At 40.1% G+C, this 18,261-nt stretch overlaps 2 protein-coding genes across 8 annotated transcripts in view; both read right to left on the bottom strand.

Annotated features, from left to right (window-relative positions):
* LOC126390617 (FRAS1-related extracellular matrix protein 2-like) overlaps window positions 1–18,261 on the bottom strand; it is a 372,466-nt gene that overhangs the window by 49,795 nt on the left and 304,410 nt on the right. The gene's annotated exons all lie outside the window — the stretch shown is intronic.
* arhgap10 (Rho GTPase activating protein 10) overlaps window positions 1–18,261 on the bottom strand; it is a 60,896-nt gene that overhangs the window by 40,926 nt on the left and 1,709 nt on the right. For all 7 annotated transcript variants that reach the window (XM_050045007.1, XM_050045011.1, XM_050045010.1 and 4 more), the window contains exons 2-3: window positions 1,337–1,432; window positions 983–1,044 (exon numbers count right to left, since the gene is read on the bottom strand). In XM_050045007.1, the coding sequence (XP_049900964.1) occupies window positions 983–1,044; window positions 1,337–1,432 (158 nt within the window). The remainder of the gene's footprint in view (window positions 1–982; window positions 1,045–1,336; window positions 1,433–18,261) is intronic.

Genomic DNA, 18,261 nt, shown 5'->3' with positions numbered 1-18,261 from the left:
AAAGTTATTCATTCAATCAGACAGGGATGTCTACATGACTTTGAATCAACTGCCTTCACAAAGTGTTGTGTTTGTATTGTAATACCTATTTTTAACTTCTTAAATCTTGCCCCTGACATATATTCCCCCTGTAAAAATAATAAAAAAAAACCTAAAACTCAAACTTATATTTAAACTAAAAAAGCAAAACTAAAACTAAAGATTTTTAAACAATAAAAAATAAACTGAAACGAGCACACCCACGCTGGAAAGTAAACTGAAATAAAAACATAAACTAAAATCAAAATCAATCCCAATAAAAAAATACATAACTTTAACAACTCTGTCTTATTACATAATTGTGCGTAGTAGAGTGACACTTTTAATACTTGAGGATAGCAGTTTATAAACCACTGTCCTCCTCTAGGAGTGTTTCCTCTGTACTTCCTCTATATGGGACGTGTGATTTTTGTGGTTTATATATGAGCAACTTTAACGACGCAGCCTGATGCAGAAGCTAGTTTTATGGTGGTGTCTCATAATGGGCTGTATTGTTGCGGACCTTGCTGCCAGTAGTAGCTTATGTGAATCTGTCTTGGTATTTAAAGCCTGGCTGTAATAAATTGGATCCCATCCTCTCTACAGCCACTCCCAGGCAGGTGCTGTGGCAGTGACCCTTAGACAGGCACGTGGGCAGGAACTGTGTGAACACTATCAATACGTATCCACCCACTAGGGAGCTGGTTTGCTCTGCCTGCTGGATGCTGTGGCCACACTGTACGTTGGAGAAAATTATATTATGAGTGCCTGTCTGGATCTCTGGTGGATGACAGAGTTGGACATTAATAGATGCAAGCACCAAATATGGGCAGCGAAAGGTGTAGGCTGGTTGGAAATGCACACGGTGCACCGTACAAAGTTAAACAAGTCAAGTACAATACACCACACAGACACACAGGTATTTCCCCTGGCTTTTAAGCAGGTTCTGACTGGTTGTTCTCACCATCAGCTCTCTTTGGTCTTCGAGGTTCTTGAGGAATGAGGAGAACTCTTGCAAAGACTCATCTGAAGAAAAAAAATCAAACACAGTAATAAATGCAATCAGTCTGCCTCTCACACTCACACTCACACTCACACTCACACTCACACTCACACTCACACACACACACACACAAACACACAGCCTGAAAACATGATGATTAACAGCTGTTCCCACCACAGGTGCACACACCAAAAGCTGCTCTTAAATGACTGGTGGAGAAAGAACCATAAACAAACATTTACAGTGCGTGTCTGCGTGGTGGCAACAAAATAAATGGTTAGTTTCCATCATGTGAGGAGACAAACCCACACTTACCAATACATCGTTCATCATCAGTCTTTGCATCGCCGATGTACTCAAACTGAAACTCGCCCAGGCACTGTGCAAACTTTCGCTGTGCCATCCCAAGCTCTGAAAGAAAGTTTCAAATATAGAAACCATTAAAAAAAAGTGCATTTAAAAGGAGGCAGAATGCTGAATATGATTATACTGTATGTTCTTCAGATCTACAAGTTTAACTGTCCTGACGAAACATCTGCAAAAATGTTACACAATATAAGCCATCATGAAAAGAAGATCTGTTTGATGCATCACTTTGCAAACATCCTGTTTGTCTACAGCCTGCTACATCCTGTTGCACCTCAAACCCTAGCACACCAGGAGGGCAGGTACCACAGGTTCGCACATGCCAAAATATAGAGCAAACTATATTTAGTCATCTAACACTGAATCATGTGTGTGCCGATCATAGCTTGCACAAATAAAGAGCGAGGAAACAGTATGACATCAGTGTGCAACCGGAATGCTGGGTAGCCACAGAGACAAGCTGATAGTAAACCCACAAGTTGTTCAGTACACGCAAAGTATCATATCAGTTTCTAGTTTTCAAGATATATGACAGTGTTAAGCTTTTTCAGCTGAAGAAACAGTTATGAAAGATAATGTCAGTCACTTTAAAAGCTGCGGTTGGTAACTCTTAGAAGAGAAAAAAAAACGGATCGTATGTGCTTTAACTGGCACTATACTCACACAGCAGTAAGTGAGACAGATCATCTGCCTACTCTATTGTCTTGTAGCGCTTCTAAGGGCATTACCACACATGAATGAAAGCAACCTGTCAAAGCCAAGGAGTCTCTAACACAGCTGTCAATCATGTCAATCACTGCCCGTGAACTCCGATCAAACTGTCAAACCAGGCATTTGAGGCGAGAAATAGGAAACGCAGTTACAGGATCTTGATTCATTTGTGATCAGGGCTGCCTAGTTTGACACTTTGACTGCACACAAACAGTGACTGACATGATTGACAGCTGCATTAGAGACTCCTCGGCTCTGATTGGAAGTTTGAGGTTGCAGGAGGGACTCTTTATTTCTCAAAGTCTATCTGTGTCATGTATTTCTTTAAGAATATAGTTTCAGCAAATATGACAAAGTTAGTTTCATAAAAGTTACCATCAGCCATTGCTTACATTAAACCAGCATTATAGCAATGACAAAAATGGTTAGTATGGGCTTTTACTGAACTAAAGTCTATTCTCATTTGGTTAAAAGTGCAAAGTCCTTTGTACTGCAGGTGTAATATGTAACTACATTGTGTAAATGTACATATATGGCACTGATAAAACATTATAAAACATGCAAACTTAATGTCAGTAAATCTCATATTACAATGTACTGCCCAGCCCTAATAATCTAAAACAGCATTAATATTTCATTAATCAAAAGGAAATGCTGAGCAATATAACAAATACATACACCCATCCTGCGCTTACAATTTCTTATGAGACTGGCACAAGAACAATTAACAATAATCTTGTTGCTGCTGCATTAAATCTGCATTAAAACAATTTTAAGATATGAGAGGTGGATAAATGCAGTTTAAATCCCCCCCTCCATTACACCCCTGCACATCAGTAAACACAGCAAACCAAATCTATTTCCAAACAGTGAAGAGATTCCCCGAGGTGGGATCTCTGACCCATGGTAGTCCCCTCGGGAAGCATGACAGAATGCAGCGAGGGTATTTTAAGACCGGAGCTGTGAGCAGTATGCTGAGGAGAGGAGCAGTGTCATTAGATTTGGCAGATAGCTGGGACTCTATAGGGAACAATCAACTGAGCTTCACCACTGACTAGAGCTGTGACTGCCAAGCATCTGTAACTGCTACAAAAGCACTCGAGAGCTGGCTGGAATGTGGAGCTGCAACTAATGATTATTTTTGACTAACTCACATTTTGACTGACTCATTTCAGAAAATATTCTAAATTGTCTTTTTTTTCTGGTGTAAAAACTGCTAATTATACTGAGAAATATCCATCATTATTTTCCGGAGCCGAAATGTTTTCAAAATGCTAATTATGTCTGACCAACAAAGCTATGTGACAAAGGAAAATACTTCAGTGGTAGGCTAAATACAGAGTATTGCTCTCTCATTGTTGCAGTTCACAAACTCTTTAAAATAATCGAATCTCACTGCAGGGTTCCCACAAATTTTCACGGTCAAAACTACAAAAAATTTCCATGACTTTTTAAGGACCCATAATAAAGTTTCCATTTCACAAAACCACGCGCTTCACTGTGTCTGTGGCACTTGCCTGCTGGGTTTCGGCACTTTTCTACACACACGCACACAGCAGAGTCTCACTTTACATAACAAACATCGCTGCACTATGTCACATATAAATGTAACCGTTCTTAAAGGGGAAGGCTTGGTCAATATTTGTCATGGAATATGAGAACAGTGTGAGTTTTCCTTTTTTATCAAGCAGCAAATAAGTTGTTTATGTTGATTTGTCTCACTTGACATTACACTTCCTGCAATGCGACTACTGCACAACACAATGTTGATGCTTAAACAATATATTGTGTCCTAATCGGCATATTAAAGCTACATTATGTCAACAGCTATCTTACAGGAAATACACTTGCAGTTATGTTACAATGTATGAAAGGTTATCCCCGGAAAATTACTGTAGCAATTAATTTCATTATGCACAACAAAATTCCATGACTTTTCCAAAACTTTCAATGATCTTTACTAATACCACGGGAACCCTGTCATTGGCTACCAGGGCTGCAACTAACGATTATTTTCATTGTCGACTAATCTGACGATTATTTCTTCGATTAGTCAACTAATCATTTTATCAATAAATGTGTAAAAATGTTGAAAAATGTCGGTCTGTCTCTCCCAAACCCCAAAATTATGTCATCTAATGTCTTGTTTCGTACTCACGCCAAAGGGTTTTAGTTCACCATCATGGGAGAGTGTAAAGCTGCCAATATTTGAACGTAAGAAGCTGCAATAAGAGTATTTTGGGGTACTTTTATAGTACTTTTCTATGAAAAATGACTCAAACCGATTAGTCGACTACTAAAATAGTCACCGATTATTTTTTATAGTCGATTAGTCATCGATAGATAAAAGTAAAATGTCATAATAATAAGAATGATTACAAGAACATACATAGACAGTTAAAGGTAGGGTCTGGAGGATTTTCCAGTTGCTGTTTGTAAACACACATTCAAATTCGGCCCCTCCTATCAGACTCAACTCTCCCGGGTGTACGGAGCCTGGAGGTACGGAAGAAGGCTTCACAGAAGAGGTTCAGGCAAGGCTTGCGCTGGTGCACGCTCGGACACGCTCGGGCACGGCACCTGCGCTCTCTCATTGGCTGGGGAAATCTCCGCCCAGAAGCGGTCCGAGCTCACAAAAACATCAAAATACAGTTAAAGGGCAGGAGCTCTGCAAACAGAGTCACCACCACACATGAGTAGAAGCCCATAGGTGATGATTAAGCAGGATTTCATTTGTATATGTCTATATTTTGTTTTGTTTGAAAATCCTCCAGATCCTACCTTTAAAAAGAAGTCAGTTTTAAATTCATTTATTTGAGCTGTTTGCTATGTCTCTTTAATTTCTATCTATGGCTAACCTGCTGCGTATACACTCCAGGTCCTCTGAGCAGTGTGTGTGTACACATGCTATGGATTAAATCTACAGCAGGGCCCAAAGCCCAAACATGTGAGAGGTGTTGGACAATGTCTGCCTGAGCCTGACACAAAGGGCATAGCTTCTGCCTCGACAATTTATTTCAAACAGTTTGAAATCCACTGCTGGTTGCTCTTGAGCTCAATCTCAAATCTTTACGATCCCAAAACACACAAGGAAATGTGGGGCGACCAAACACCTGCGGTTGATTCCTTTGACCAATTTGTATAAATCGTCAAACTGCAAGAAGCTAAGGGATACAGAGCAGACAATGGGACAGCTTGTGTATTGCAGTATTTACAGTTGTTTGTTCTTTGAGTGGGTCTTAATATAGCACTTGGAGGAAATGTTCTTTCTTTACTTGTGGGTGAAGTAATTGTTGTGTTTAAGAAATTAAAAGTTTAAACAGCAAAAGAAATGAGCGCACAAAACGCAGGCTGAGTCACGAGTAAAATTACAAATCAGATACAGCTTTTAATCCACAGGAATGTCGCAAATATACTCTAATGACAGTGGGCAAAACAAAAGGATTCATAATTTGTTTATGGCTGCTAATAGCTCATTTCTTGGCTCATGTACTCCTGCAAGACACTGAGCAGGCCTAACTTTAGATCATTAATCAAGGCTGGAGTGGGTCTACATTTGTCTTTCCCTCAGAGACGTGGTAAACAAAAACAGGCCACTGCACAAGCAACATTAAGAAACTCTGACAAACAATAGCAGCAGAGCGTTGAGTCCTCTGTCCCAGGCACCTCTTTAAAGACAGTATTTTGGTGAGGTCAGAGAGGGGAGGAGTATTATGGGATGGCCTTACTAAAGTCAACTTATAATCAGATGTGACTTACTGCGAGAATTCATTAGACTAGAATAGTTTAGAGTGGAAAAGTTATATTATAAACTCATGTCAGCCACACCAAATAAATTTGGAGCTCTTTCTACTAATACACTTCTGAATACATTAAAAGCTTTTCACTTTTTGGCTAACATGTTTCTGTCACAGAGGTGACTTCAAACTAGTGTAAACACAACCTGATGAACTGCTATGTGGGAGTATGTAAGTACGGGTTACGGGCATTATTTTCAAAATAAAGGTATGGCAAATATAAGCCTGTCAGGTCATTATTTTAGGAGCAAACACTTGCTATGCTGAACGTGGCAATTTTCTTTAAAGTTACAGTAGAATCTAAGAGAAATCCAAGCCACACAGACAGACGGCTAAACTCCAGACCAGGGTGTGCAGGTCCATAAAAGGTGATTCTGGTCACTCTGGTGTAGACCATAGTCCTTAATTTGCAGCACATGGAATGACTGCAGACAGCACAAACAATCCTATATTGGTGTGGTCTATCACAAACTCTATAATTTGATATGCTCAGTAAGCAGCATGGAGGCAAGACATACTTTTCATTGGATCTAGCATCTTATACCTCTACTAGATTCAAACTGGCAGGCTTTATCAATGAATATACAACTTAGGGCCTACTGACGGAAGCACTGTGATCATAATTCAACACTGCTGGTGTTTTTATTGTCCAACAGTCACACAATGTGGTAGGAGTGTTGTAAGGTGTGTTTTAAGTATACATTTTTTTATGAAACAGCATAGCTTTATCAGCATGGAAACCTCCTAAAACAGGCCACTAATAGTATAGTCAAACAAATATACCTTTAATCATGTTAAATCATGTATGAACCTCATTTTAAAGCTCACCACACTAGCAAGATGTTCTAGCTGAGCAAACTAAAAACCTCTTCATCCCTGCTGACACAGCTGACTGCAAAAGCTGGTTCTGATAATGCCATTCTGGTTAGGGGAAGGTTTGAGATACATAATACTATTGGCGGCACTAATCAATTGTTTTAATTTCATCCACATTGGGTAAAATGTCCATACGTTATGTGAGAGGGGTGAGTACCATTTCAAAAATTATGATACCAGTAACCTTAAAGTGAAACCAATACCGGATTGAACTTAAGGCAATATTGGGATATGCAATACCGAACACATGGGAGGTCTTATACCTAAGCAACCTGACAAAAGAATCTGTTCAACGTAAGGATTAATCTAAATCCTTTCAGCAGCAACGATGAAGGCTATTACCAGGAAATGGCACAAAGAGGATCCTCCTTTTCTTAGTGACTGGAAAGACATTGTTGAGGAGATATATGACATGGAAAGACTCATTTACTGAGACTCCAAAAATCAGAATTCACAAAAAAATGGTCCAAATGGACTGAATATATGGCCCAGCGCAGAGAAACCAAATCTCTTGATGGTCATGGCAAACATGTGTTTCAGGTGACCACTAGGATAAGTACAGTAACGCCTTATGTGTAATTTACCTCAGTGACACGCCAGTTTTGTTTTTATGTTTGTTCTGTGATAACAAATTGCAAAAAAGCGATAAAATTCAGGTTAAAAAAAGTGATACCAATAACAATACAGTATTTAATTTGATACCCATCATGTGGATGGAGTAACGTGTAGCATAGCCATAACTTTGAATGTTTTGATGGCATCTTGGCTGGCTAAATGTGTGCGCAACTTGTACACACTAAAGACTGTTTGGGTTGTAGCTGCTGCTGTGGGAATGTGAGCTCCATGTAGTAGACAGTTGTGAGGTCCACCTGGCTGCACGCACACAGTGACAGGGCTAACTGTTCACATCACACAGCTAACGGTTATTAATGGGTTTTACAACAGAGTTATCTGAGATGCTAGCTGTTGCTGCTGTGTTAGCTTGTGCTAACCACGCAGAAGTTGAACCAACTGTTCCCCGGGAGGAGAACAGCTACGGAGATGGCTGCAACAGAAAGTTTGCTGATCCTGCAGACAGTCAGGACGGTCTGGGATCAGACCCCCAGTGCAAAAAGGATCAAGGGTATTATTTGACTGGAGACGTTCTGATACAACTGGTACTGGGTTATTTTGGTTGATACCTTCAAGGGGGTCCAAACTTTTTTGAATGGAGGCCAGATTAGATAATGTGAAAATACCTGGGGGTCAAATGCTTCTCGCATCAAAAACAAAATCCCACACAAATGAGGCAAGCACGACTGTTTCATCTTTCACTGAGAAAGTATTCAACTTTTCACCACTCCTGAAAGTGGCGGCCTTCGCTGACGACTTTACGCTTCTTTGCTGTGGCCATGTCTGCTACCTTGCAGTGAATGTCTGCTGTCAGGTAACCATTTGTTCTCTTGTTTACTGTCTGTTTATGAAAACACAATAGTTACAGCTATGTAGTTCCTATTTCTAACTGCATGGAAGTCCTGCCATCGTGAGGTAAACGGAAATAATGCAAAGTGAACTTGTTTGATTAACAAATATTGTGTGGTGGGCCACATATAGAATACTCTGAGCAACAAACCAGGGCACATTTAAATTGTTCCGTGGGCCTCAGGGCCAGAATTTGTACGTGCCTGGCTGCTTTAAAAGGTATCATGTAGCAATACTCAGACCTATCAATTGTAGTGACACTCTCACAAACAGGTATCACCAGTTAAGCTTAGCGTCTTTCGGCACATTATTTGGCATGACACGCTGCTGAAAATTATATGTAAATATTGTGTTTACAGGTTGTTCCACTACCCCCGAGAGGCTAAAAAAATACACTACTACTAACATCCTTGAATCATTTTTATGTTGGGACTGGATGTTCCTTCCTTGGCCCTTGGTGCCTTTCAATTTACAATTCAACTCAAAGCTAGGCTCCTTGCTGTTTTCCATCACTATACCCCATCATAGTGACATCATTTTGGAAATATAACATTTACTTTGATTGTTGTAACACAATAGTCCTTGTTTGAACTTGTAATGACCCTCATATCCAGGCTTGAAACTAAGAGTGACCAGGTTCCTGCAGTCGGCGGCTCTCTGTGCTTTGAAGCAGTCTGCCAGAGGAACGTGGGGAAGATGAGTCTGTCATTTTTTAAATCCCTGCTTTCAACCTTTTATAGAAAAGCAATTTTAGAGGTTGTATATCGTTTTATTTCATCCTCATACCACGTCTCTACTACTCATGCCTTTTCTAGTGATTTTGGCTCTGCTTTGTTTGGCTTTGTTTGCAGTACTTTTTTCACTTGTACATATTTTCCACCTGCATGCCGTAAAAGAATGAAGCTTCAGCTACAACAGGTGTTTATGTTATAAATAGCAAGCACATTTTGTTGTTTATATTGGTAGCAGTAGTGTGGGGAGTCCTGTAACGAGTTATATTGTGAAATGAAGCATTGAAAACACACATCATAACTTAAACCTGAATTCTCACCCTCTCTAATGGGTGATCAGTGACCCTTATGGAGTCATTGTTGGTCAACTGCAGCGCTCAAATGATCTCAAAACACACATGAATGTAGAGTGGAAAGTTCAGCTGCTCTCCCACATAGTAAAAACATGTTTTGTCAACATTACACTGAACCTTGACACACCTTAACAAAGCCTCGCCACACTGTATCGTGTCTGACGCGAAGTCAGAGCGGTGTCTAACGTCACTGCATTGTAAAAGATAATGAAGAGCTGATGGGATGATGACAGTAAAAATCAATGCAATTCGAGCATTCTTCAAGGTGTGATAAGAGCTCTTTTTACTGCCCCATTGCGGAACATCATAAATGTAGGAATTTAATAGGGTTGTTGAATGTTGCAGCGCTTTGGCATCTCTTTATGATGTACACACCAACTCATACTTTGCTTTCAATTAAATGTGTTGGCCTCTTTTATTATCCAGAGATAAATCTACAGTGAATTTGAGTCATGTACATTTTAGTGTTGCATTTATTAGAATATTAAGAGTATCTTTTTTCCCCCAGCAAAGACAGCATCAAGGCTCAGGTCACTGTGGACAATTAGTGTGTACTCCAAGAACAGTGATGTCAATAGATAGATTTGCAAGCCCTTTATTGGAGCCATATGTGAGCATGGTGCACACATCACACCCATCCACAATCTGATTACACAGGCTGCATGCATGTTTAACTCAGCGCAGGGTGGACAGCTAATATGAGGATATACGAGGCCAAGCTGTGTGGACGTGATTACATAAAACATGAAGAATGAATGTTATCTGGTTACATGAAGCTCCAGAGTTAATCGACAGCAGGCAACATCGAGAGGAGGAAAAAACAGCGACAGCATTCGGGTCCCTGTGCAGTGTCAATTGAAGTTAAAACAGCATAGATCAACTGGATACAATCAGTGGAGCAATAAACAAAAGTGTCAGATGAGAGGTCTGCATAACAGATTGAAATGATAGCTGCTGTCCTGGAGGAACGAACTATCACAGGATAGAAATACCACACACACTAGGGCACACAAGTCCAAGCCAAAGGCTTCTCCCGCTTTTTGCCTTTTAAAGCAAGGCATTTCAGAGCAAACCTGGGAACTGTCAAACTTGGCTAGTTTCTCTGCAGAAAGCCAGAGACCCCAGTCTACTGGCTTCAGCTTGTGAGTCATGCAGACCCCACCTTACATATATCTGACGTTACGGGCCAGATTGTTCTGTAATAGGAAAAACATGGGGGGAAAAAAGCCTAAATTGTGACATAAACAGTAATGCCGCTGTTCAGAGGAGGTGGGGAGGAAAACAAAGATGACACAATGGGGAGGGGACTGAATCAAAGGGCTCTGGTTTTTATGGAGAACCACAGTCCAAAGCAGAAGTGGCTTTGTTGTGACCACTGTCACTGTGACCACTGTCACAACCAGACAGCAACATGATACAGAAATCACATATGTGGATAAACTTCCTAGTTTTATCTCTTTATTATGATTTTTTAAATGTCCACCGTTGAGTTAAGATTATTTTGTCATGCATGGTAGTACAAAGGTTATTAATAAGCGCCCAACTTAAACTTTTTAAACAATTTTATGTCAACATGTTATGTTTTTATGTTTTTTATTTTATGTTTTATGTTCAACATATTTTATATCAACCAATCATCAAACACTAAGGTTCTTAGTGTTGTCGATTAATTTGTCAATTATTTTCTTGATTAATTGATACGCTTTTTGGTCTCTAAAAATGGCAAAAAAAATTCCAAAAGCCCAAGAAAACATCCTTCAATGTCTTGTTTTGTCCACAACCCAAATATATTTAGTGTACTGTCATAAAGGAGTGAAGAAAATATTCACATTTAAGAAGCTGGAATCAGAGAATTTACTTGTTTTTTTCTTTAAAAAACTACTTGAACCAATTAACTGATTATCAGATTTAGTTGGCGACTAATTTAATAGCTGACAACTAATGGATTAATCAGTTAGGCTCTACTTCAGGGGTGTCAAACATATGGCCTGTGGGCCAGAACCATCCCGCCGAAGGGTCCAATTCCGCCCACTAGATGACTAGACTAACAGGTTTCAGGAGCAAGTTAAACAATGTGTTGCCCACATCATGTAAAATTCTGTGACAGAGTTTTTTCCACCCTGACCAGAACACAGCTCTCTGATATAACAATGAATGCTTACTGTGACCATGTTTAAAGATGTTCAACATTGTGCAAAATATTGTCAATCATCAGCTTCAGTTCAAAACAATCTGTATCAGGAAATGTATGAGATATGTCTCATGCTTACTACATTCTAGACAATGCAAAAACAGACACTCATTAATATCTGCATGTGAACTGCAGGGCGCCGATAGACATTTTTACTTTACGTCTTCCTCAGTTTCTAAAGCATGATGAACGATGAAGGTATGTGTGTCCCATAAAAGAGTTTATTTCCTTTATTGATTCAGGAACAGACACAATTTCCCCTTGAAAATCATAAACATGTTTGCATTTGACATTAAAATATAGTTTCCATTGTTATTTACACATAATTCTAGTTTCCAAAGTGTTTGATTCAGCTGTAATTTAAATAGGTAACCGCTTGAGATGACAATAGGACACAGGTTTTCCAACAAGGATTGGCTTGACACTCTGTCCATGTGTTTTCCAATTGGTTTAAAATGTACAATTTTAGACTGTTTTTACTGTGAATCCTCCTGAGGTGAATTTGCCTCCTCTATGCTTACAACCTTAGGCTACTGTGACACTGGCCTTTTATATAACGTTTTATACTTGTCTGTCTCTTCCAACATTGTCCCACTGTTTCCTTAATTACAGTCATGCTCATATGATGAAGTAGTTATTGCCATATTACAATAAATATTATGCCTAATTATCTAAACTCGCTTTCTACTTACTGTAAGTCTTAAAGCAGGAAACTTAACATTGTATGTTCTGACTGCTGCTGCATAAGTTTTCTCCAAAACAGATCAGAAAAGGTATGTATATGTCAAAGTTCGGCCGCTGAAGATGACCACAGTGTATTGTCATTGGCGCCTGTTGCGGTGATGTTTGTTATGATTTCTACAGTCTCATCAGATGTGCCACTTAGGTCAGAGCTTGCCTGGTCCAGGCCCTCAAACAGCAGCCAGCGTTCACATACTGTGCCTTTCCACAGTCCTTCCTGTTCCACTCTCCCATCTTTTCCAGTCTGAATCCCTGCTCCGCACTCGGCTCCCACCTTTGCCCTCAACAGAGCCTGCCCACCCATCCCCTCCCACAACCTCTCTTGCCCCCAACTCCCTGCCCACAGAGCAGGCATTACTTCATTCATGACTTCCTGATCCTCAAAACAAGTCTGTAGGGTGAGGCTGCGCCGAGCAGTATCCTGTCAATATTGACCAAGTGGCTGATGAAAGATATACAAGCATCTGCGTCTCCTATCCAAAAAGCTATCATGCGGTCAAAGGTGCTTCAAATAGTTCTCAACACTTTGCTTGCACCAAAAAAGGAGCCCAAAACGCATAGTTGTGCTATCAAGCATCATTTTTATAGTAGGTCTTATTCTCTCTGGAGTAAGAGATAAAAAAAGCGTTCCTCCCACATGACTTCACGTCTTGTGCTAATGCGATTTTAATGAAAGATTGTGATGTGGCTCTTTGGCAGAGTCAGTAATGTGATTACAGAGAGCAGCAGTGAGCCAAAGCACACCATGGCAGGCTACTCTTAAACCTGTCTGCCAATGAGAAAAAAAAGACCTTCACATGGCTGGGTTTGTGGAACTGAGAGTGAAGAGAGAAAAAATATGTATTTTGCTTTATGAGCCAAATGGTCAACTCACCAGAGGAAGTCCAGCTGTGGAAGTGACAATGATTGACCCCCAGCAACTCTGTCCAACTTCACTTTTCCAATGATTGCAGCAATAACAAAACATCCAAGAAACACTATGACACTAATAAAGTGAAAGAAATTTAGGAATTGGGAGTTCATATTTTCTCCCACAGATGAGAAACCAATACGACTGCTAAGGACAACAGTGAGGGGTGGTTAAGAGGGTACAGACAGGACACAGTTCCTGTGGAGGAAACCCTCCGAAACAGAAGCACATCTGCATGTTGCTCCTCTAGTTGGCACTTCCATGTCATGGCTCTCTGGCCCGGGGCCCCACTACAAGGTTTCCTCCCAGAACCAAGGACTTTCCGTCATGGGACATCCTCCCAGTCACTGACAGGCTGAGAAGGGAATGGGATGTGGAGTTCATCAATTGTCTTTTGGACAGTCCAAACAGCAGATCATTCTGAGGTCAAACATAAAGTAGAGCAGTTTGTCATACACCTTTTTAATCCACTGTGTTTACTATAAGTTGTAATCAAGACTAAATCTGTCAGTGTTTACTACAGAACACTCGATCAACCATGTTAACGTCACCACTGAGTGTTAGATATTATGGTGTGAACATCATACACAGAGCGGATAACACAGCTTAGCGTCCCCAAATCAACTCCACTCATCAAAAACAACTGTCTGAGCTTCAGAGCTGCAAACCACAAACAAGGCAGATTTAGGAGGAAAGAAAATTATGGGCGATTTTGCATGATTGCTATGACGAGGAGAACAAAACACAGGGTCACATTCTCATGAGACAAGATTATCAGAGTAATGGCTCAATAATAAGAGCAAGGATGGCACTGAGCTCCACCCACAGTGTGTAAACACACAACACTGTTACTTTAACACTTACTTAAACTTGAGCTTTAGCTACTATGTAACATACTATATGTACTGTATGTACTATATAACTACTATAAACATGACTACCACCACTGTGCCTGAACAATGTCTGAAAACAGAAGATAACAAAACAAGAAAACAAAAGACTGCAGAAATAGCCATTAAATTTGGTTTAAGAATCTTATTATTTATAGAAAATAATTAATACAAACTTTTATCCCTACAACGCCAGCCCACATTGCATTTGATTACCAGGGTAAAACCCTGCAATTAAAATCAAGACTTAGTCATTTGTAATAGAAATCAAAATTGAAAATTGTGATCATGATGTGAAAGGTGCAAGATTTCATCTGTTTTCTACATGTGGGACCACACGAGTTACACAAGTAACTGAGGCTGCAGCTAACAATTAGATTATCTTATTATTGTCAACTGTTTGGTCACATGTTCCTTGAGCCAAAGATGACTTATTTTTGTACTAACAACAACAAACTCAAAAATATCAAGTTTACTACCATATAACACTAAAGGCCCAGACACACTACACCAAAAATAGCGGCAGCATAATACAACTGTTGCTTCACCTCATGTCACCTGTGTCTCAGCCAAAAAGTTGCACATGAACATAACAAATAACTCTCCACACCAAATAACTCTCCACACCAGCGGATGGCAGTAGTCTGTATTCGTCATTCAAAAACGGAAACAGGAACACTAGTTGGCACACTAGTTGGCACGTAACAAACCAATCCAATGTTAAAAGAAAAGAGAATATTTACAGTGCACCAGTGAACAACAACAAACAAAACATTTCTGCTAAAAAGCTCAATAGCTAAAGAAAAATAATCTTACCCTATGTAACAAGTTTGTTTTGATCTAACTCCCTCTTGACTTTAGCGGTTTGTTTACTTTCCTCACTTCCGTTTCTCTTCTTGTGCACTGAACTGAACTGCCAATCAGAGTGATTTTCATTCACTGATGGGCACCACTGTCTCCAATAAGGTTGTCACGATACTAAAATTTCAAACTCGATATCGATACCCAGGAAAATATTCAATACTCGATACCATTTTCGATACAGCAGCAAAAAATTAAGAGGCATGTCATTTTTTAAATAAAGATCAGAACAGTAACATCAATGATAACAACAAAAAATCCCCCCAAAATAAATAACAACCAGAAACAAGATCTGTCCATACAAATGTATTTATCTACAGCCCTGTTTATTTTCTGTGCTTCTGGTGAATTGGCACCATGTTTTCGTTGCTGATCAAATAGAGTTGGTAGTTTAGGCTCAGGATGCTCCTGTTTCTACCTCACTATGTGATCAGAGAACCAGGGGTTACAGGAGAAACCAAACGTTTTTTCAGCTTCAATCTGTGACTTTATAGTTAACATAACTTTTCAGACACACACACTGCTCAGCTGCTAGTGAGGGGAGGGGCTGTACCTGCCGTCTGCAGCGTGCTGTGTTCACTTCACTAAATATTTCCAAAGAGCGCTTTTTCCTTTATCATTTTTGACCAAAACTGGCTGCTCTGATCCTCCTGCAGCCGCGCTGGCCATATTACAGCAACAGAAATGTGTGCATGCATGCACAGCGACGACAACAAGCCAGGTTGCAGCGAGGGCTCTGTGCCTGCCAGACGCTGCCTGCACAGCGCGTGTCCGTCAGACCCGTCGCGCGCACCCGTGGCATGCACTGTTAGTATCGATACTTTTGTAAATTAGTATTGTATCCGGATACAGCATTTGAGTATCGATACTTTTCAGAGTATCGATACTTTTGACAACCCTAGTCTCCAACACTGATTTAACATGCTAAATCATCTGAAAAAAAGCTGGCAAGGGTCGACAAGGGCCAACGGTTGTGGGACACACCGCTTGCCTAACGGCGACTGTTGGCTTGGTGTGTCAGGGCCTTTAGAAAAGCAGGACATTTGAGATGCTAGAACCAGCAAATGCCTGGGCATTTTTCCTTCAAGCTCCCATATTGTGGTTATTTTCAAGGTCATACTTTAAGGTTTCTACTAGAACATGTTTATAAACTGGAATGTAGAGCAATCAATAACCAAGCGGTATTCCAATAGCGAACCTAATCAAAATTCCAGCTCCAAAAATAGAAAATCAAAACGTGGCGGCAGATGCTTTAACCATGGCGGGCTGCCACAAATAAATGAATGTGTGGGAAACCCTGCTGTCTGCCTGAATATACCTGTATTCAACCTCTGTCCAAATCACTCTGTTTTAGCGCCTATCTTTGTAAGCCCCCCCTCATAAATATGCCAAGTCTGCTATGATTGGTCAGCAATTCTGGGTCTTCCACATCTTCCACATGACACTAAAGCAGCAGTTTCTTACTTTACATTGTATAGTTGTGACATCACAATTTCACTTTCGTTTTAAGGCACAGTTTCTGAATACAGACTGTGTGCATTTCTCTGTGGATTGAGAGTTTTGATTTTTCCAGTATTGATAGCACCTATACCTCCTTCAACACTTTTTACAATGTGGGACCTTATAAAATTACGTTAATCGATTATTAAAAGTGACGCAGATTAGTTTTCCACTGATTGACTTATTCTTTCAGCTCTACCTTCAATATGAGCGTTACTCAAACATAAACAGTTCACAGCAATTCAGCCCAGTTTGGATTCATCAGCCTCACCTTAAATTAAATATCAAAGGAGAAAAAACCCTTTGTAAACAGTGTTGTATTGTTTTTACTGACAACATCAAAAACAGCCAGGCCATGGGCATAAATACTTTATTATTTTCCTGTGGCATGTGGATAATGTTTAAGTTGCTCTAGAGAGTAAACACTTAATGATTACAGCGATTAAACAATCTCAAAAACAGACATCTAGAAGAAGTCACATTTTCCAAAATGGTCTCCACTGGCTGAGCAAAATAAGACGAGAGCACTTCATAAATGTCAGTACATACGTACATGACCGTCAGTTCCTTCCTGAAATTTCAACTGACTTTGCACTACTCCCAGAGGAAGGGTATGACCACGGTTCCCTATTTCTTGCCATATTCTCAGAGGCAAGAGGCTACCATAGAACTAATGAGGGTTAACAGCCCTGATATCTGATACACGTCACTATGTTGTCATAAAAAAGTGACGCATACTTTAGCCACAGTCATTTAAGGCATGAAACACAAGACATGACATGCCCCCCCTGAAACAGGATATCGCGGATCAATTTACACCACCATAGCAGAGCATCAACTCATCTGTGGGCACCAGTGAATACCAGAGTTCACCATGGTGCTGTGTGGGAGTTCGCCTGGTAACTCCACGTGGCTGCAAAAAATGGGGCTCAAGACAGTGGCATGTAGTCTCCCGACTGTAAGTCAAAGCAGGTAAAAGAAACATGAGTAGAAAGAAAGCATGAAGACAAGGTCAGGGTGCTTTTAAGTATGTTATTTAGGTAATACTGAACACATGGTATGATCATGTAGCTTCAAAACAACTGCCTTCCTCAGAGTTATACATAAACTAATCGATCTAAAGTTTATATATTTGATAGAGTTAAAGTTTTGGGGGAATATTCACCATGATGAGAGAGGTCAGAGGAGAGCAGTGGCTAACAGGTACAACAACTATGCAAACAACAGTCCAGTACGACAGTAATTTACAGTACAGGAGGACAGTGTGACGCAGAGGGAGCTACAGCAGCTCATGTTAGCTACTGTAAGAGCAAGACTGAATCTATAGCAGGGGTGACGTGCATAGACAGCCTGAATCCACAGATCCATCATGCCTGGTGTCAACAATGGAGTAGTTTCCCTGACACATGAGGCATTTAAATACTACTACTGCTTCATTTAGATACTTAAATATGTTGCAAACAGGTGCTGAATCCCTTCATGACGACAACTTCAGAATAAATATGCCTCAAGTGGAGAAATATTGTTGAACTCACCATGGCAATGCACATTTTTTAGATGTTTTTCAGGTGTTAGGTACAGTGAAATATGTTCTGGACCCTGGCCTGGAGCCTGATGAAGGATACAAGCTGAAATTCGATGGTCTGACAAAAGAATTGTTCTTACTACAGGTGACGATAACAGCTTTTGGCGGACGATATTATTGTGATATTATCGTCATTTTCAAACCATTTCTCTGTAAAATAAAATGCTTAAGTGTTGCACCTTAGTGTTATGATGGATGGGAAAACCCTGTTGTTTATTCCAGCATCATGTTGATGACATTATTGTGGTAACAAATGTACATGTAAAC

Source organism: Epinephelus moara, chromosome 5 (assembly GCF_006386435.1).
Source record: "Epinephelus moara isolate mb chromosome 5, YSFRI_EMoa_1.0, whole genome shotgun sequence".
Lineage (NCBI taxonomy): Eukaryota > Metazoa > Chordata > Actinopteri > Perciformes > Serranidae > Epinephelus > Epinephelus moara.
This window is presented reverse-complemented; position numbering and strand designations above follow the sequence as displayed.